At 41.1% G+C, this 21,899-nt stretch overlaps 1 protein-coding gene and 1 long non-coding RNA gene across 2 annotated transcripts; both read left to right on the top strand.

Annotated features, from left to right (window-relative positions):
- Positions 1–14,584: 14,584 nt before the first annotated feature.
- LOC130739071 (uncharacterized) lies at positions 14,585–15,805 on the top strand. Its single transcript, XR_009019758.1, has 2 exons — positions 14,585–15,281; positions 15,391–15,805. It is a non-coding gene; the product is annotated as an uncharacterized LOC130739071 (long non-coding RNA).
- Positions 15,806–19,508: 3,703 nt separating this feature from the next.
- LOC130736929 (uncharacterized mitochondrial protein AtMg00860-like) lies at positions 19,509–19,953 on the top strand. The gene is made up of 2 exons (XM_057588701.1): positions 19,509–19,607; positions 19,690–19,953. Exons 1-2 carry the CDS (start codon positions 19,509–19,511, stop codon positions 19,951–19,953), a joined length of 363 nt encoding a protein of 120 aa, XP_057444684.1.
- Positions 19,954–21,899: the final 1,946 nt, after the last annotated feature.

Here is a 21,899-nt window from a genome sequence, read left to right on the forward strand (position 1 = left end):
TGATTTACACCGACTTTTGATCGTTTGATTTAATTCCAAGAAACCTGTTTTGAGTTCTGGAATTCTGTCGCCAGAACCTATCTTAGAATTCTCCGGGGAATACGCAGGAAAAATCGGAATCGCGAAATTTTCATTTTTCAAAATTTTCCAAAACATAAATAGCGAGAAAATGAAAAAAATTTCAAAAACTCACCATTTTCTTTCCTTGAACCCGCGAGCATAGGAGAAGGAGGAGGAGAAAGTGATTTTCGCCGTTTCTTGCCCGATTGCTGCACAGTTCGTTGCTAATCGAAGACCTCGAGGTAGGGATACTATATCTCACTTCTGATCGTCAATTATGTCGACTTTCTCTATGTCTTTCTGTGCTCAAAGTTTTGAGGTTTTTGTAAAACTGTCCAAATAACTCGATTTCTCTGTCTAAACTTATTCTCTGCATGCCCCTGAGCGTGTTTCGCGGATTACATTTTGCCGAATGTCGCCGAAATGCCGCCGGGATCCATTTCTGTTGGAAAAACCCATTTCTGGACAAAGTTTCGTTCTTTAAGCTGAAAATTCACGACTTAGCTTAGCGCTAGTAGGATTAGTCGTCATAAACGTCGTTGGTGACGTCCCCATCCAATTTGTTTTTCGAAAATCCAGTTTTGAAATTCTGAGCTGAAAATAATGACCAAAATACCCCTGCGACAGTTTTCGATCCGAAAATTTTTCTGAGCTTAGATTCGTCTTCGTTACGGCTAATGATAACCTAGGAACCAAGTTTGATCGAAGAAAAATCGGCCCACCCAATTGTGAAAAGTGGCCGAGAGCTCCTCATTAGGGGGGGGGGGAATTTCGTTTTTCGAAAACTTGTCTTAACGCGTTAGATTGTCGTACTTCAGAGTTTGTAATGTTTCGTGTAACCCTAGTACGTATTGTTTGCTGAGTTTCTGACTCATTGTGATTGATTTCTGTGAATTTGTCCTAAGGTTCGTTTGAGGAACTTTGTGGATTCGAAGAGGAAGTTTGTGAAGGAAAACTTGGAGAGCGAGCTGGAGAACCTACAGGTGAGGGCTACTCACTGAATACTAGATAATGATTTAGGTGTCGACGAACTCGACTTGATTTATTGTTTATTCGCTTGATTGTGTTTGACTGGGAAACGGGCAGTTATGTTGATTGTGTTTGAATGTTGTTGAGATTGATTCACATGCTAAATGATACCTGGTTAATCTAGGATGTGTGATATTTGCCCTATATGCTATGTGCTACATGGTTATTCTTCAATGTGTTGATATATGTGCCATGACTATTGGATTGTGTTGCTTTGATTATGCAAATACACATATATCTGTTATTCGACAGAGTGAGGATAACGGGCAGTTATGCCAAGTTTTATCGTGAGATTTTGGGAAGTTTGACAGGACGAACAGAGATTCGGTCCTTGTTATTGTTTTGATGGATCGAGACCTTCTCTGGGAATTACTTGGGATTATGGGAACTTTCAAACTTATAAGATTTGAGATAAAACTAAATGGAAACTCTTTTACAAGGAAAATTCATAAGACATTAAACAACCTCTAAATCTTTAATTAATGATTACAAACTCAGATAAGAGCTTAAGACTTGAACATTAGTTTTTGGAAAAAAAGAGAAGTGTCGCCGAGTCCAAGTTTTGGGGAAACTGATGAGTTTCCGAGTATGTTGATACTCTTTTACTCGATGAGCAGTTTTGTTGTTGGGGCTATCTAAAGGATAAGCCGGGAAATCAATAAGTTTCTGAGTACGTTGTTGCTCTTTCGCTCGATGAGCTGATCTGTTGTTGGGCTATCTAAAAGATAAGCCGGGAAACGGATAGTTTCCAAGTACATTGGTACTCTTTGCTCGCTGAGCAGTTTTTGACCATCGGATGGAGATGAGTCGGATGATTCGAGAAATCATCATGAGATACTTTTTATAATTAATTGTCTTTTGTCGCAGAATCGACATTTACCTTAGGGTATTCTTTTTAGAGACAATAAGTTAGCTAGAACACGTGACGACGTGACGAATGAGGTCGGAGACGTTGTTTGGCTAATCACGTTGCATTCATGCACTCATTTTGAGGTTAATACACGGTGGGATGCCGGACCTTGGTGGATTCTAAAATGGTCATAAGACCCGGATTTCCACATAAGAACACTGCGGTGATTCTTAGTAGCAGACGGAAATGGCAGGCCTGCGGGTTTACTGCTGATCTGACTACATTTTGTTTGGTATAAGAGACACGCGAGCAGAAATGGTCCCACCGTGGCTGGTGTTAGGGCTGACTCGTTGGTGCCCATCCCTCCGGATTGCATCTTGTTCCTTTGCATTTGCATTTCATGCACCATTCATGCTGATTTAGCCGCTGATGGTATTTGTTACCTGTTAACATTGTTTGAGATATGTTAATTGCCAGTAAATGTTATTTATTTTCGTTGACAGGATATACAATTTATAATGTTGTCATTCATAACTAAGCCTATGTGGCTACTACTTAAACTTTGCCTATTGGATGTACTATTATGTAATTCTTTGAGTTGACCCTTGCGCGTGCTACCTGTGTATGGGGGGCTTTGTATGCCCTTTTTGTCAGATGTCGAAGGCCGACTGGTTCGAGATGGTCGTCCCTTCGGGGGGGACCAGGTTTGAGTTGCTGGATACGGACACCCCGGGCTCTTGGGTGGTTGACCCCGCCGGTCACCGAGCTATTTACACGGGGCGAATAATGGAGGACCATGTCGACAGAATGGGAAACCTGACGCACGGAGTCTTGAGACGTCACACCGTTAGCTTCAACCTACCACCGGGCGTGCACTGTGGCCCTGAAGTTGTAGTACCACCACCATCGTCGCCTGAGGACGAGGAGGACCCTTCAGAGGAGTTGCCTGTAGGAGGGGCTTCGTCTGAGTCTAGGTCACCTACCGTCGCGGCTGCTGCTGTTTTGGGATCGGGTACAGTACCCGTGGGACCCACTGTGAGGACCGATGCAGTCATTGACCTGATCGTCTTGGATTCAGATTCAGACGACGATCATGGTGATGCGTAGCTGGGAGTGGTGTGTAGTACTCCTCTAGTCAGGATTAGGGTAGGAGTAGCGTCGTGGCTCTGATCTTCAGTTTTTCTCATTTTGGGGCAGGGTAGGTCCCCGAGCTTTAGCTTTTTGTGTGGTTCTCTTTACGGGAGTCACAGGGAGTTGGTCGGATTAGGAGGTCTTGGGGCTGTTTTGAGCTGACCTACTTTCTTTTGGAGGACTGTATTCAGAATACTGACCTTATATTTTGTCTCTGTACATATTGCCGACAGGCACTACCTTCCCGTCACTGGAGGTTACTCGTGACGTGACATGCTGTTTACGGTGGGGAGTGTATATATATTGTATATTAGTCTTGTTTATTTTTCGTCGATACGTCTTTAAATTCGACAAGTCTTTTATTTACTGAAAACAAATATCGAAAAAAAAATATTCACGCTTTTCCGCTTTTATTTTCTTTTTGGTTACTAAAGTGACGCCACCGAAAATGGGGTGTTACATTTGTGGTATCAGAGCTTGTCGAGTCTTTCGGGAGTCTTTGGGGAATAGGTCTTCTATGCTAGGTTGTGTGACTCTGCAAAGAGTGAAAATTGAGTGTCTGCAAGCGATTTTTCGCTTAGAATTGATTGAAGTTATTGCTTAATCATATTGTATAGTTATGTTAGATGCTATCTTATGATGAGTACTAACTGTTTGTTTGACTTAACAGAACATGGTGAACACTAACCAACTAGCGGAGATGATGGCCACTATGGCCCAAGTTGTGACTGCACAGGCTAATGAAAGTGCTATGAGACGTGCGGCTGAGGAAGCACGTGATCAGCATCAGCGTCAGAGAGAAGTAACTCTGGATCAGAATAAGGGACTAAATGACTTTAGGAGACAAGATCCTCCTAAGTTCACTGGTGGAACCGACCCTGACAAAGCGGATCTTTGGATCCAAGAGATTGAGAAGATATTCGGTGTATTACAAACTGCTGAAGGTGCCAAGGTTGGCATGGCTACTTATCTGCTGCTTGGTGATGCTGAGTACTGGTGGAGAGGCGCCAGGGGAATCATGGAAGCCAACAATGAAGAGATCAACTGGAATTCTTTCCGAACTGCATTTCTGGAGAAGTATTTTCCAACTAGTGCTCGGGATGAGCGAGAGGCACAGTTTCTGACACTTCGTCAAGGAAACATGTCTGTACCTGAATTCGCTGCTAAGCTGGAGTCTTTGGCCAAGCATTTTCAATTTTTCCATGATCATGTGGATGAGCGCTACATGTGTAAGCGTTTTGTCAATGGACTGAGGCCAGATATTGAGGATTCTGTGAGGCCACTGGGAATCATGCGTTTTCAGTCGCTTGTTGAGAAAGTCACCGAAGTTGAACTGATGAAGAATAAGAGGTTGAACCGTGCTGGAATGGGAGGACCGGTGAGATCAGGTTCTCAAAACTACCAAGGAAAAGGGAGATTTCAGAACAAGAAACTGTATCAACGTCCTGCTAGGAGAGGGTTTACCCCAGGATCTTACAGACCTATGGCTGGTACTGCTGGTGGTTCTGGTAATCAGGCTGTGAACCGAAATGTGAGTTGTTTCAAGTGTGGAAAGTTGGGGCACTATGCTAATGCGTGTACAGACACGAGGCCTAAGTGCTTTAACTATGACAAGTTTGGACACACTGCCAGTCAGTGTAGGGCACCCAAGACTGAACCGTCTGTCAACACTGCTCGAGGAAAGCGACCTGCTGCCAAAGTAAGAGTTTACACCATGGATGGTGAAGAGGCTGAAGGAGTTGATGGTCTGATCAGAGGGAATTGCGAGATTGACAGTAATCTTCTATCTGTACTTTTCGATTCCGGTGCAACGCATTCGTTTATTTCTAGGGAGTGCGTGACCAGACTGAAACTACCTGTTACTGCTTTGAGCTTTGATCTTATCGTCACTACACCTGCTAAAACCCTACTTGCTAATGCTGCATGCATGTACTGTCCGGTGACATATAGAGATAGAGTCTTTCATACTAATCTGGTATGCTTAACTCTCAAGAACTTAGATGTTATCCTAGGAATGGATTGGTTATCTCATTATCATTGTCTTTTGGACTGCAACCGAAAGAGAGTGGTTTTTCCTGACTCGGATCTTTTCGAGTATCTATCTGCGAACCATATTAGTGTCTCTTTGAACGAAGGATCTCAAGAGTATTCTTCATTGCTGAACCTAGAGGGTAAAGGGAACCCGAATGTGAATGATATTCCAATTGTGAGAGACTTCACTGATGTTTTTCCTGACGATGTACCTGGATTGCCGCCTGTACGCGACATCGAGTTTGCTATTGACATTGTACCAGGAACAGGGCCAATTTTGATTGCACCATATCGTATGGCACCTGCAGAGTTAGTGGAATTAAAGTCTCAGATAGAAGATCTTTTGTCAAAAGGATTTATTCGTCCAAGTGTTTCGCCTTGGGGAGCGCCAGTTTTATTGGTAAAGAAGAAGGATGGAAGGTCTAGACTGTGTGTCGACTACCGACAACTTAACAAAGCAACCGTCAAGAATAGGTATATTTTACCTAGAATTGATGATTTGATGGACCAACTTAGAGGAGCTGCGGTATTCTCAAAGATAGACCTGAAGTCGGGCTATCATCAGATTAGAGTGAAGACTGAGGATATTCAGAAGACTGCATTCAGAACTCGCTATGGACACTATGAGTATTTGGTGATGCCATTTGGAGTGACAAATGCACCTGCTATTTTCATGGACTACATGAACAGAACTTTTCATGCATTCTTAGATCGATTTGTTGTAGTGTTTATCGACGACATTCTGATTTACTCAAAGGATGCTAAGGACCATGAGGAGCACCTGCGCCAAGTTTTGCAAGTGCTGAGGGAGAAGAAGCTGTACGCTAATCCTTCCAAGTGTGAATTTTGGCTTGAAGAGGTTAAATTCCTAGGTCATGTAATTTCTAAGGAAGGTATAGCTGTGGATCCAACAAAGGTAGAGACGGTATTGGCATGGGAACAGCCAAAGACTGTGACGGAAATCAGAAGTTTTGTTGGTTTAGCTAGATACTATCGTCGTTTCATCGAGAACTTTGCCAAGATTGTTGGACCTTTGACTCAACTTATGAGGAAGGATCAACCTTTTGCATGGACCGAAGCGTGCGAAACTAGTTTCCAGACGATGAAGGAACGTTTGACAACGTCACCTGTACTAGTTCTGCCACAACCAGAGGAACCGTATGAGGTCTACTGTGATGCTTCGCATCAAGGTTTGGGATGTGTGCTGATGCAACATCGGAAAGTTGTAGCTTATGCTTCACGACAACTGAAGGTTCACGAGAAGAATTACCCAACTCATGACTTAGAGTTAGCTGCTATCGTATTTGCACTAAAGATCTGGAGACATTACTTATATGGATGCACTTTTACCATATTCAGTGATCATAAGAGTCTGAAATACTTGTTTGACCAGAAGGAGCTGAACATGAGACAGCGAAGATGGATGGAATTCATCAAGGATTATGAATTTACGTTGCAATATCATCCTGGAAAGGCTAACGTTGTTGCTGATGCCTTGAGCAGGAAGATGCATATCTCGTCAATGATGATTAAGGAGCTGCAATTGCTGGAACAATTTTGAGATTTGTGCTTAGACGTGAGATCATCCGAGGGAGAACTGAAGTTCGGTATGATCAGGATCGCCAATGGATTGATGGAAGAAATCCGAGACCAACAATTACAAGATGAATTTCTACTCGGGAAAAGGAATTTGGTAATTCGGGGTAAGGACCCGGAATTCAAGGTGGGAAATGATAATATTATGCGGTGTAAGGATAGATTTTGCGTACCTAACAACCCTGATTTGAGAAGGTTGATTATGGACGAAGGTCACAGGAGCAAGTTGAGCATTCATCCTGGAATGAAAAAGATGTACCAAGACTTGAAATTGAATTTTTGGTGGCCAGGAATGAAGAGACAAGTGGCGAGTATGTAACTGCGTGTTTGACATGCCAGAAAGCTAAAGTGGAACATCAGAAGCCTTCGGGTATGTTACAGAGTTTGGATGTACCAGAATGGAAATGGGACAGCATATCGATGGATTTTGTTGTAGATTTTCCAAGAACTCAGAAAGGTTATGATTCGATTTGGGTAATAGTGGATCGATTAACCAAGTTGGCTCATTTTATACCTGTGAGAACTACCTACAACGTGGAGAAATTGTCGGAGATTTACATAGCTGAGATTGTAGGCCTTCATGGGGTACCGACTAGTATTGTTTCTGACCGAGACCCAAAGTTTACTTCACATTTTTGGGGAGCTCTTCAAGAGGCATTGGGAACAAGGTTGAGATTAAGTTCTGCTTATCACCCACAGACTGATGGACAGACTGAGAGAACTATCCAATCATTGGAAGATTTACTACGAGCTTGCATTTTGGACAACAAGGGTAGTTGGGATAATCTACTGCCATTGATTGAGTTCACTTACAACAACAGTTTTCATACGAGCATAGGTATGGCACCGTATGAAGCTTTGTATGGCCGCAAGTGTCGAGCACCATTGTGTTGGTATCAGGATGGGGAGAATTTGTTAGTTGGACCGGAACTTCTACAACAGACAACAGAGAAGATCAAGCTGATCAGAGAGAAAATGAAGACTTCTCAAAGTAGACAGAAAAGTTATGCCGATCAGAGGCGCAGAACTCTAGAATTTGAAGAAGGAGATCATGTGTTTCTGCGAGTTACACAGACTACAGGAGTTGGACGAGCGATTAAGTCAAGGAAACTTACGCCAAAGTTTATTGGACCTTATCAGATTACTCGTCGTATAGGACCTGTTGCTTACCGGATTGCACTACCACCATTTCTATCCAACATTCACGATGTGTTTCATGTGTCGCAACTGAGAAAGTATATTGCGGATCCAACGCATGTTATCGAACTTGATGACATCGAATTGAAGGATGACCTGTCTCTCGAGACGCCGCCAATTAGCATTGGAGACACAAGGATAAAACAGTTGAGGGGAAAAGAGATTGTGCTGGTGAAAGTTATTTGGAACAAGGACACTGGGGATGCGACATGGGAGCTGAAGGAAAAGATCAAGGAACAGTATCCGGAACTTTTTGCTGAACCTTAAGTTTCGAGGACGAAACTTTCTTTTTGGAGGGTAGTAATGTGAGACCCAAGTTTTTAAGTTTAGAATAAATCGAATAAATTTCCTTTTCACGATTAATTTGATGTGACGTGAAGGAAAAACCTGAACAAGTTTATCGAATGGAATTAATTTATCAAGGAGAAAGTTCAGGGAAAAGCTAAAGATTGTATCAAAGTCGATAAAAGTTATAGCACGATTAGTATTCGCTTAAACCTAGGTCAAGAACGCTAATAAATAGCTAATTTACACTTTAAGACACGATGGAAGCTAATTCCAAAAATCTTCAGAGAAATGTTAGAACTTCTCTTATTCGTCTATAAACAAGTGTTTCGATACGAAACCCTAGAATGTACAAACGTCAAATTCCAATACTCGGAAGTTTGCCGAAACCGAATCCCTGATAGTTCAAGAAACCTAAAATCAACGGACGATGAAGACTTTTTCTATTCGGAGCTTCAAAAGAAGATTCCACATGCGTAGGCCTATTTCTCTCGATATTTCTAATCTTTCTTCAGAACGAAGTTTTCTCATCCGACATTAACTGCAAAAAGTAGTTTTTCGGGTAAAATTGATTTACACTGACTTTTGATCGTTTGATTTAATTCCAAGAAACCTGTTTTGAGTTCTGGAATTCTATCGCCATAACCTATCTTAGAATTCTCCGGGGAATACGCAGGAAAAATCGGAATCGCGAAATTTTCATTTTTCCAAATTTTCCAAAACCTATAAATAGCGAGAAAATGAAAAAAATTTCAAAAACACACCATTTTCTTTCCTTGAACCCGCGAGCATAGGAGAAGGAGGAGGAGAAAGTGATTTTCGCCGTTTCTTGCCCGATTGCTGCACAATTCGTTGCTAATCGAAGACCTCGAGGTAGGGATACTATATCTCACTTCTGATCGTCAATTTTGTCGACTTTCTCGATGTCTTTCTGTGCTCAAAGTTTTGAGGTTTTTGTAAAACTGTCCAAATAACTCGATTTCTCTGTCTAAACTTATTCTCTGCATGCCCCTGAGCGTGTTTCACGGATTACATTTTGCCGAATGTCGCCGAAATGCCGCCGGGATCCATTTCTGTTGGAAAAACTCATTTCTGGACAAAGTTTCGTTCTTTAAGCTGAAAATTCACGACTTAGCTTAGCGCTAGTAGGATTAATCGTCATAAACATCGTTGGTGACGTCCCCATCCAATTTTTTTTTCGAAAATCTAGTTTTGAAATTCTGAGCTGAAAATAATGACCAAAATACCCCTGCGACAGCTTTCGATCCGAAAATTTTTCTGAGCTTAGATTCGTCTTAGTTACGGAAAATGATAACCTAGGAACCAAGTTTGATCGAAGAAAAATCGGCCCACCCAATTGTGAAAAGTGGCCGAGAGCTCCTCATCAAGGGGGGGGGGAATTTCGTTTTTCGAAAACTTGTCTTAACGCGTTAGATTGTCGTACTTCGGAGTTTGTAATGTTTCGTGTAACCCTAGTACGTATTGTTTGCTGAGTTTCTGACTCATTGTGATTGATTTCTGTGAATTTGTCCTAAGGTTCGTTTGAGGAACTTTGTGGATTCGAAGAGGAAGTTTGTGAAGGAAAACTTGGAGAGCGAGCTGGAGAGCCTACAGGTGAGGGCTACTCACTGAATACTAGATAATGATTTAGGTGTCGACGAATTCGACTTGATTTATTTTTTATGCGCTTGATTGTGTTTGACTGGGAAAAATGTTTTCTGAGGCTACAGCTGACGATTTATAATCATTTATCGCTTGATTGTTGTTGAGATTGATTCACATGCTAAATGCTACCTGGTTAATCTAGGATGTGTGATATTTGCCCTATATGCTATGTGCTACATGGTTATTCTTCAATGTGTGGATATATGTGCCATGACTATTGGATTGTGTTGCTTTGATTATGCAAATACACATATTTCTGTTATTCGACAGAGTGAGGATAACGAGCAGTTATGCCAAGTTTTATCGTGAGATTTTGGGAAGTTTGACAGGACGAACAGAGATTCGGTCCTTGTTATTGTTTTGATGGATCGAGACCTTCTCTGGGAATTACTTGGGATTATGGGAACTTTCAAACTTATAAGATTTGAGATAAAACTAAATGGAAACTATTTTACAAGGAAAATTCATAAGACATTAAACAACCTCTAAATCTTTAATTAATGATTACAAACTCAGATAAGAGCTTAAGACTTGAACATTAGTTTTTGGAAAAAAAGAGAAGTGTCACCGAGTCCAAGGAAACTGATGAGTTTCCGAGTATGTTGATACTCTTTTACTCGATGAGTAGTTTTGTTGTTGGGGCTATCTAAAGGATTAGCCGGGAAATCAATAAGTTTCTGAGTACGTTGTTGCTCTTTCGCTCGATGAGCTGATCTGTTGTTGGGCTATCTAAAAGATAAGCCGGGAAACGGATAGTTTCCAAGTACATTGGTACTCTTTGCTCGCTGAGCAGTTTTTGACCATCGGATGGAGATGAGTCGGATGATTCGAGAAATCATCATGAGATACTTTTTATAATTAATTGTCTTTTGTCGCAGAATCGACATTTACCTTAGGGTATTCTTTTTAGAGACAATAAGTTAGCTAGAACACGTGACGACGTGACGAATGAGGTCGGAGACGTTGTTTGGCTAATCACGTTGCATTCATGCACTCATTTTGAGGTTAATACACGGTGGGATGCCGGACCTTGGTGGATTCTAAAATGGTCATAAGACCCGGATTTCCACATAAGAACACTGCGGTGATTCTTAGTAGCAGACGGAAATGGCAGGCCTGCGGGTTTACTGCTGATCTGACTACATTTTGTTTGGTATAAGAGACACGCGAGCAGAAATGGTCCCACCGTGGCTGGTGTTAGGGCTGACTCGTTGGTGCCCATCCCTCCGGATTGCATCTTGTTCCTTTGCATTTGCATTTCATGCACCATTCATGCTGATTTAGCCGCTGATGGTATTTGTTACCTGTTAACATTGTTTGAGATATGTTAATTGCCAGTAAATGTTATTTATTTTCGTTGACAGGATATACAATTTATAATGTTGTCATTCATAACTAAGCCTATGTGGCTACTACTTAAACTTTGCCTATTGGATGTACTATTATGTAATTCTTTGAGTTGACCCTTGCGCGTGCTACCTGTGTATGGGGGGCTTTGTATGCCCTTTTTGTCAGATGTCGAAGGCCGACTGGTTCGAGATGGTCGTCCCTTCGGGGGGGACCAGGTTTGAGTTGCTGGATACGGACACCCCGGGCTCTTGGGTGGTTGACCCCGCCGGTCACCGAGCTATTTACACGGGGCGAATAATGGAGGACCATGTCGACAGAATGGGAAACCTGACGCACGGAGTCTTGAGACGTCACACCGTTAGCTTCAACCTACCACCGGGCGTGCACTGTGGCCCTGAAGTTGTAGTACCACCACCATCGTCGCCTGAGGACGAGGAGGACCCTTCGGAGGAGTTGCCTGTAGGAGGGGCTTCGTCTGAGTCTAGGTCACCTACCGTCGCGGCTGCTGCTGTTTTGGGATCGGGTACAGTACCCGTGGGACCCACTGTGAGGACCGATGCAGTCATTGACCTGATCGTCTTGGATTCAGATTCAGACGACGATCATGGTGATGCGTAGCTCGGAGTGGTGTGTAGTACTCCTCTAGTCAGGATTAGGGTAGGAGTAGCGTCGTGGCTCTGATCTTCAGTTTTTCTCATTTTGGGGCAGGGTAGGTCCCCGACCTTTAGCTTTTTGTGTGGTTCTCTTTACGGGAGTCACAGGGAGTTGGTCGGATTAGGAGGTCTTCGGGCTGTTTTGAGCTGACCTACTTTCTTTTGGAGGACTGTATTCAGAATACTGACCTTATATTTTGTCTCCGTACATATTGCCGACAGGCACTACCTTCCCGTCACTGGAGGTTACTCGTGACGTGGCATGCTGTTTACGGTGGGGAGTGTATTAATATTGTATATTAGTCTTATTTATTTTTCGTCGATACGTCTTTAAATTCGACAAGTCTTTTATTTACTGAAAACAAATATCGAAAAAAAAATATTCACGTTTTTCCGCTTTTATTTTCTTTTTGGTTACTAAAGTGACGCCACCGAAAACGGGGTGTTACATTTTACAATTCAATTGCTGCAGAAAGAGGTACCTGAGGATATATTTAAGGAATTGCCAATAGATGTGGACCCTGAAATAGCTTTGCTATTGCACAATTATGCCCAAGTTTTCAAAGTTCCATCAGCATTACCACCACAGCGAGATCAGGATCATGCTATTCCATTACAACCGAGTGCAGGACCAGTCAAAGTGAAACCATATCGATATCCTCACGCACAGAAAGAGCAGATAGAAAAGATGGTTCAAGAAATGTTGGATCAGGGGATAATTCAACCAAGTAACAGTCCATTTTCCTCACCAATTAAGTTGGTTAAGAAGAAGGATGGCAGCTGGAGATTTTGTACTGACTATCGGGCTCTCAATACCATTACCATTAAGGACAGCTTCCCGATGCGAACTGTGGATGAATTGTTGGATGAGTTATGATACAGCGGAAGTCGTACTAGAATTGCAAGCGCAAATCCTAAAAAGAAGGTTTCTGGAATCCACCAGAAAGGGAGTTAGCCAGCGCTAAAACCCTAGAAAATACACTGGAATCCACCAGAGTTGATAAACTGGAATCCACCAGAGTTTGAGAGAAATCTCTTGAATTTTATTATCAAAAACTTCCTATGGCTCATGCCTTACAACTGCTTAAATAGAGAAATAGGAAAACCCTAATGAAACTAAAAATATTATATTCTAAAATTAAAAGATCCTATTCTGAAAATAAAAAGATCCTAATCAAAAGTTAATAAAATTTACAAATTAAAAGACCCTATTCACAGAATAAAAAGATCTTAACCACAAATAAATAAAATTACTAAAATACTAAAAATATCCTAAAAAGCTCCTACATCAGTCTCCTCTTCTTGTGAAGAACTCGACCCCGAGTTCTCATCACGATAAAGGACTTCAGCTGCCTCAAAATACCAGGATCAAAAGGCTTCCAAATTAAACCAAGGAGAGTGAGTGTTGAATATCTAATTAAAGTACATGGAAAAGAGTGTGGAGACTCCAATTTTGAAACACTTGCGTCCATCTTGTTGATGTCAGGATCAAATTGTTTTCGCCGAATACCATGAAATTGAAAGAGTGTGTTTACTGGACGAAAAAAGCAGTGATTGAACCAACTTCCAATGGCATGGAATCAATTGTCTGAATTGCGAGTTAGATAAGTTGGATTGCACTTCCTCTTGCTCAAACATATTACCAAACATATGGGGTGCAAACTTGGGAACAAGGACAAATCGAACCTGAGGCACAACCATAAGTGTTGGATTGTAAGGTGTGACTACTGCCTCGATGCCCAAATTGACAGAGGTGTCTGCCTCAGATATAACATGTTGTGCAACCTCTGAGATGTTGTCATATCTAGATAGAAGAGAACTGTGTGCTGGTGTGCTCTCGCTGCACAAATCATTCATCAACATTTTTGCCTCATCTTCCAGGCCAACAACAAAGGATGGCGCAAATGAAATTTGAGAATCCGATTCCGAATAAGTTGCGTGGACAGGTCTGGCAGATGGACATGAATTAGATGTGGGTTTTGGTAGGGGTTGTGGCAAGGAAATTGGATATGCAGTCGGTGATATGTTGGGGGTGAGGATTGATAAGGTTGGGTTTAGAAGGTTGGTGGTGTGGAGTTTCGGTGGTTTTAGAGGTTGGGTACTGAACTTGGTAATAAGGATGAGATACGGATGGTGAAGGTAAGGATTGGGAAGGTAAGTATATAGCGGAACGATTGTTGTTGTTGTCGCGCGGAAACCTATGTGGTTTTCCTCTCCTGTCTCGTCGCCGGTTATCGTTGTTGGTATTGTTGAAATGCGCCGATATAACCGTCATGAACGTCGCCATTTGTTGCGTCATCTGTTGTGTCATAGCAGTTAGAGTCGCGGTAAGAGCCACAGTAAGAGCCGCGGTAACATCCTTCAAATCTGCTTTGGTCACTGGTTGATCTTCCATGGTTGATCAAGCAAAGAAAAGAGACAGGAGAAACCTGCTCTGATACCACTTGATGCAGCGGAAGTCGTACCAGGATTGCAAGCGCAAATCCTAAAAAGAAGGTTTCTGGAATCCACCAGAAAGGGAGTTTGTAAGACCCTAAAATAAATAATTAGATTATTGATTTATTTTTGATGTATTATTTATTTTGTGTGTATTATTCTATTTTAAATTTAGGAAATTATATTCCCAAACTATCTCTTTCTTCTTTGCAGAGGTGACCTGCACTAAGAGGTCATCCTCCCTAGTTACTTGTGATAGTCTATCACAAAGAAATATCCTTTATTCATTTTTCCTTCCAATCACTCATAAAAAATATCTATTTCTTTTTCCTATCACTTTCTCTCTCCTGCGTGGGTCCCACCCACACCCAATCAGAATTCAATTCAATTCACTCTCTTCTCTCTCTCCCTCACGCCTCACCCATTCTCTCCCTCAAACTCTCGACTCTTTCTCTCTTCCCCTCCAATACCCATTTTCTTCTTCTTCTGGTACATCAACAAGGATCATCACCATCCTTCTTCTTTCTCCTTCACACAAGAGAACCATCATCACCATGCTTCTTCACTCCCTTCCCACGGCCAACCACCGCCACCACCGCGTCCCAAAACGCCGCCACCACGCATTTTCCTCCTCTGCTCCGGCGAGCCAGACGCGAGCACCACCATCTCCACGCCCTCATCCTCACGCAAACGACCACAGCACCACCACGAGCTTCAGCCACCATGGATGCGAAAAGCACAGAGAGTGAAACCCTAATTTCAGCCACCTTCAAGCTCCGATCTCCGGCGAACCACTGAGCTTTTGGAGAAATCAACACCACCACTGAACTCCTCTCACCGTCCGCTACAAAACCCCTAAAGAAATTCTCCAATCCGACAACCTCCACTGGAAACCGCCGCTAGCCGCCGCCAACCACCGTCTTCTCCGGCCAACCTTCGCCGGAGGACTCACTGAGAAGCTCTTCTCCTCCTCTGGCCGAATTGATGGTCAATTTTTGGTAAGGAACTCTCATTCCTTCCAATTTCAAATTCCCCTTTCAAAAACCTAACTTTCTCTTGTTCACCTCATGAGTTTCATGCCCTGAATGTTGTGCCTTTGCTGTTCAGTTTTGTTAGCCTTCAGAGAGAGGGGAGACCACGACCAGAGAAGATGGAGGAGTTCAGATTAGCCCCACAGCCTTGAGAACTGAGGTAGTGGGAGAAAGACTTGAACACTGTACTTAGAAATTATGTGACAGTAGAGGACCACCCTATTGCATCTTTAGTGTATAGCTTTTGTTCAATGTTAGTCCAGGGTTAATGGGTTTTCTGAATTAGAAAATAGAAATTGGAATTCAATTTTAGCAAATGTATCAAAGTGCTTAAATTGATCATGGCCTTGCCCTGGATAGTTTTGGGGATAGCCCTAGGAAAATATATATATATGCTTTCATGTACCAAGATGTATTTGTATCATTTCAAACCTTATGCTACTGCTGTACTTGTTGAGTTTTGCGAACTTATTGATTTGAGTGGATAAAAAGTTTTAAGGTTTATAGAATCACAAACTCGTCATAATTTACGAACTATTGAACTCTTTCTTAGACTGTGTTAACAAACGAATTTGAAGAAGTTGTCTTCAAAAGAATTGTAGATCTTTTCGTTAGAAAACGTTTGCCGCTGGTTTCATGTCGTTCCGACTTGTGTAGCTCATGTTATGCGCATTTTAGTGAGCACGGGTTAAGCTGTCCCGTTTCTCGCGAACTGCTGTTAAAGCATCTCCAATGCTAGTTCTTATTTCTTAGTTCTTAGCACTATTCATGTGGGCCCGTATTGTCACATGTGTTTAAGCAACTCTCAAGCAATTTTGCTCCAACCATGAGTTCTTAGTTCTTACCACTATTCATTTGGTCCCACCAACCACATTATTTATACTTTTTATTTTCATAAAGTAAAAAACAAAACTCATAAAGTAATAAAGTAATTTGGATGAGAGAGAAATAATTAATATTTTAAGCTAAGAACTCAAAAAGCAAAACTCCTTATATAAGAACTGAGTTCTTATTTTTAAGAACTAAGGATTCCATGTCAGCACCTCCAATGGTAAAGTTCTTAGTTCTTAGTTCTTAACTCTAAAATAAGAACTAAGAACCTTGCATTGGAGATGCTGTTAGTATTTTATTTTTCCTGAATTTTGTACTTCGAATTTCGACTTGAAAATTTACAGGGTTTTAGAAAACATGTTAAAGAACCCATAATAAAAATATTAGATTTTTCGGAGTGCATTTGACATATTTAAAAATTAGCCAAGTCGCTGTACAGTTTATAATTGTTTGACAAAATTAGTTATTTCAAGTGCAAAGAGTTGCTTTGGAAAATAGATGAGAAAACCTTTTATTTTAAAAAAGATGTTACAATGCTTTGGAGTAGGAAAACCCCTTTTGGACCTTACTTACATACGTTGTTGATTCGTTTATGAAAATAATGAGCGTTGAGTTTTACGCGGATTTATTCGTTAAAAAGCGATTGCGAAAGGTTTTGAAAGTCGAACAAGTCGTTGGAGTGTTAGGGAATAAGAGTTTGGATATTATCTCTTTTGTTAATGAATGTTTCAGGGATAACATATTTGGTTAGAGATAGAGCAGTTAGGTTTGGATTCCCGAGTGAGGAATTAGACTTGGAAAGTAGGTAGCTCAGTTAGTAATTACGCTTTGTGTACTTATGAAGGGTATGAATAACGGAAGCGCTTGGCGACGAAGCCGAAGCCAAAGGACAAAAAGAAGCGAGCCGACACGGGAAAGCAAGGATGTGATTGGATTGTAGTTGCAGTTTAGGCAGGAAATTGGCTAAGGTAAGGGTAACTCAGTTTTAGCGTGTCTCCGAGTCTTGCCTGCTTTTATCGCACTGCATGCGTTTGAGATGAAGATGTTTAAATTTGATTGGCATTTGATTATGACTGTTGTACTGAACTGGGAAAATGTTTTCTGGAGGCTTCGGCCGAGTGAACTTATTGAGACGTGTGTCTCCGTTTTCTGAGAGGCTTCGGCCGTTTACTGGTTTCCGTCATTATTGCTTTCTAGTGGATAGGACATGATTATGTTTTATAGCACTGAATTATTGTTTCATCGCTCAATAGAGCTTGATGTGTTTGTGTGAATGTTGTGATTATGAATAACATGTGATTATGCTGATTTGGTTATTGAATTTGAGATTGTTGTTTGAGTGACTACTGAGTTGGATTAGATGTTTGACTTGCTTGAAGTGGCGATGGAGTGGATATTTTCACATGACTGTCTCGTCTTTCGAGGCGTTATCAAGTGGTAGTGGAGTGAAAATTTTCACATGACTATCCCGTCTTTCGAGGCATTACTTAGTGGCGGTGGAGTGGATATTTTCACATGACTGTCCCGTCTTTCGAGGCGTTATCAAGTGGTAGTGGAGTGGATATTTTCACATGACTATCCCATCTTTCGAGATGTCCTAAAGTGACAATGTAGTGGCGATGGTTCCACGTAATTGTCTCGTCCATAGTGGCGTTAAGTGGCATATCTGTAGTTTTCGTTCCACGTGATTGTCCCGTCTTGCGAGACGCTTTTGATTTGACCGACTGTGTGGCCTTCGTGGCGTACTGTATTGCCTTCGTGGCGTTATTAAGTGGCAGATCAATGGTTTTCGTTCCAGTGACTGTCCCGTCTTGCGAGACATTTTTTTTATTTGACTTGTCTCGGTAGTAGCACATAGTTGTACTACAGGGCACTTATATATTGGGTTATATGGATTGATTTTATTGTGGAGGTTGTTGATATCTGATTGGATGTCATATTGTTGAGGTTATTGTTATCTGATTTAAATCTTTGTTATTATGTTACTGATACCTGATTAAATCTATGTTGTTGATAGTTGATTTAAATCGATGTTGTTGGCGTTGTTGATATATGATTTGATTTCATGTTGTTAGATATATGTTGTCATCTATATTGAGATTAAGTTGCTAGCTTATGTGCTATGTTATGCACTTAAATTTGAATAGCATGCTTTTTTCTTTTATACGTGGTAATTGCATGGAGTTAACCCTTTCTATTTGTTATTTGTTGTTTGGGCGCTTAATGCTATTAGGCGATGAAGGACTGTCGATGAAACTTGACACTTGTACGAGTCAGAGATAAGGACTTGAAGAATTGTGGAAGACCTGAAGAGTAGAGTCGTGTTTAAGGCTAGAGCCTTGGGATAGAAAGCTTACCGTTATTGGTTTAAGCTTGGCTACTGATTTTATGGGAATTTATATTTGAGTTTTCGGGTAGTTTCCGGTGCTTTGCTTTTCTACAGTTCTCCGATGAGGAAATCGTAGGGAGTATGTCGGACTTAGGGCGTCATTGCATAACAGGTTCCTGTTGAATCTGGTACCGCTTGCTAGGCGTCGTAGGTGGTGTTTCTTCTGTTCTTACCTTCGGGTACTTGCCTTGTTTAAGGCTCGTTGTAGTTAGATTTACAGTTGGGAGTATGCATGACATGTTTTGGAAATAATTTGAAAAGGAAAAAAATTAATACTCATTTTTTATAAATCCTTTTGGAAAACATTGCATATTTACTTTATCAGGTTGTTACCGTAACCCCTGAAATTCGGGGCGTTACAGAGTTAGCCAGCGCTAACCCTAGAAAATACACTGGAATACACTAGAGTTGATAAACTGGAATCCACCAGAGTTTGAGAGAAATCTCTTGAATTTTATTATCAAAAACTTCCTATGGCTCATGCCTTACAACTGCTTGAATAGAGAAATAGAAAAACCCTAAAGAAAATAAAAAGATCCTATTCTGAAAATAAAAAGATCCTAATATGAAAATAAAAAGATCCTAATCAAAAGTTAATAAAATTTACAAATTAAAACACCCTATTCACAGAATAAAAAGATCCTAACCACAAATAAATAAAATTACTAAAATACTGAAAATATCCTAAAAAGCTCCTACATCAAGTTATATGGAGCACAATATTTTTCTAAGCTTGATTTGAGGTCTGGATACCATCAAATTATGCTTAAGTCTGAGGACAGAGCCAAAACTGCATTCATAACACACCTTGGCCATTATGAATGGTTGGTCATGCCATTCGACCTTACTAACGCTCCAGCAACATTCCAATCCTTGATGAACAAGATTTTCCAATTTGCATAAGGAAATTGATTCTAGTTTTCTTTGATGACATACTTATTTATAGTCCTTCTTGGAGTGAGCATCTCAGGCATATGGAGGCAGTATTACTTATTTTGCAACAACAAGAGTTATATGCAAAGTTGTCAAAATGTTCTTTTGGAGCTACAGAAGTAGATTATTTAGGACACAAGGTATCTTGGAAAGGGGTTTCCATGGAGGCAACTAAGGTCCAAGCAGTGCTGGATTGGCCTACTCCAACAAACATTTAAACAGTTGAGGGGATTCCTGGTTTTAACGGGATACTATAGAAGATTCATCAAGGGATATCCACACATTGCTGCACCCTTAACTCATATGTTAAAGAAAGACAATTTTGCTTGGAAGGCAGAAGCAGAAACTGCATTTAATCAGCTCAAAACAGCAATGACAGTGGCACCAGTATTGGCATTACCCAATTTTACACAACCATTCATTCTAGAGACTGATGCATCTGGAATTGGGATAGGAGCAGTGTTGGGGCAGGGGGACATCCCATAGCATACTTTTCAAAAAAAATTAGCACCTCGAATGCAGAAACAATCTGCTTACATCAGAGAGTTATTAGCTATCACAGAGGCTTTGGCTAAGTTCAGGCACTATTTGTTAGGGAACAAATTTATTATTAGAACTGATCAGAGGAGTTTGAAGAGCTTGATGGAGCAATCACTACAGACCCCTGAACAGCAAGCATGGGTACATAAATTCTTGGGTTATGACTTCAAGATTGAATACAAACCAGGGAAAGACAACCAAGCAGCAGATGCCTTATCCAGAATGTTCATGCTATCCTGGTCTGAGCCTCACTCTTTGTTTTTAGAAGAACTGAGAAGAAATTTAATTGCCAATCCCCATCTAAAGCAACTGATGATAGATTACAAGAGTTCAGAGGACTCTTATCAGTATACAGTCAAAGAAGGCCTCTTGTTTTGGAAAGATAGATTGGTAATTCCAGTGGAGGAGGACATAATACATAAATTTTTGCAAGAATATCATAGTTTCCCTATTGGTGGTCATGTTGGGATCACTAGAACCATGGCAAGGCTGAAGGCTCAGTTTTATTGGCCAAAGATGCAAGAAAGTGTCAAGGAATTTATTCAACATTGTATAATATGTCAGCAAGCAAAAGTCAGTAATACATTGCCCTCAGGATTACTACAACCTTTACCTATTCCTAATTAAGTCTGGGAAGATATTGCCATGGATTTTATAACAGGTTTGCCTACTGTGAATGGGTTTTCTGTTATCATGGTAGTGATAGATCGACTGACTAAATATGCTCATTTCCTACCATTGAATGCTGACTACAGTAGCAAATCAGTGGCTGAAGCTTTCATGAATAATATAGTGAAACTGCATGGGATTCCAAAATCCATTGTGTCAGACAGGGATAAGGTTTTCACTAGTTCGTTTTGGCAACACTTATTCAAATTACATGGCACTACACTAGCTATGTCCTCGGCATACCATCCACAAACAGATGGCCAGTTGGAAATATTAAACAAATGCTTGGAAATGTATCTTAGATGCTTCACTTATGAGAATCCAAAAGTTTGGCTGAAAGCTCTGCCATGGTCTGAATTCTGGTATAACACATCCTTTCACACTAGTTTGGGCATGACTCCATTCAGAGCATTATATGGAAGGGAGCCTCCAACTCTGACTAGACAACCATATACTACTTCAGATCCTATAGAACTGAAGGAACAATTGACAGACAAAGATAACTTGATAGCCAAGCTAAAAGTCAATCTAACAAGGGCGCAACAAGTGATGAAGACTCAGGCTAATAGGAAGAGACAACAATTAACTTTGGAGATGGGTGACTAAGTTCTGGTTAAACTGCAACCATACAGACAACATTCTGCAGTGTTAAGAAGAAATCACAAGCTGTCAATGAAGTATTTTGGTCCCTTCACTGTTAAAGAGAAAATAGGGACAATAGCCTATAAGCTGGAGCTTCCTCCCACTGCAAGGATTCACCCAATTTTCCATGTATCTCAGCTGAAATTGTTCAAGGGGACTGCTTCTGAACCTTACATACCATTACCATTAACAGTTACTGAACTGGGACCATTTATGATACCAGTGAAAGTACTTGCAACACAAAAGATCATAAGAGGTACAAGTCATATTGGGCAGATTTTGGTTCAATGGGAGAATGGTTTACAAGAAGAAGCCACCTGGGAGGACATTGATGATATTATGGTAAGCTACCCTTCTTTCAACCTTGAGGACAAGGTTGATTTCAAAGGGGAAGGTAATGTAATGAAAAGCAAGTCACGTGATGGAAGTGAGGCCAAGAATGATGAGTCACGCATAATGGAGGGTATCAATAACAAACTTGCTGAAAAAGGGGAAAGGGGTCGCGGGAAGAGAGAGAAAAGGCCCAGCTGGAAGCTAATTGAAGGAGGGGAATAAATAGGGAAATAGTGCAGTGTATTAGG

This window comes from Lotus japonicus, chromosome 2 (genome assembly GCF_012489685.1).
Source record: "Lotus japonicus ecotype B-129 chromosome 2, LjGifu_v1.2".
Taxonomy (NCBI): Eukaryota; Viridiplantae; Streptophyta; class Magnoliopsida; order Fabales; family Fabaceae; genus Lotus; species Lotus japonicus.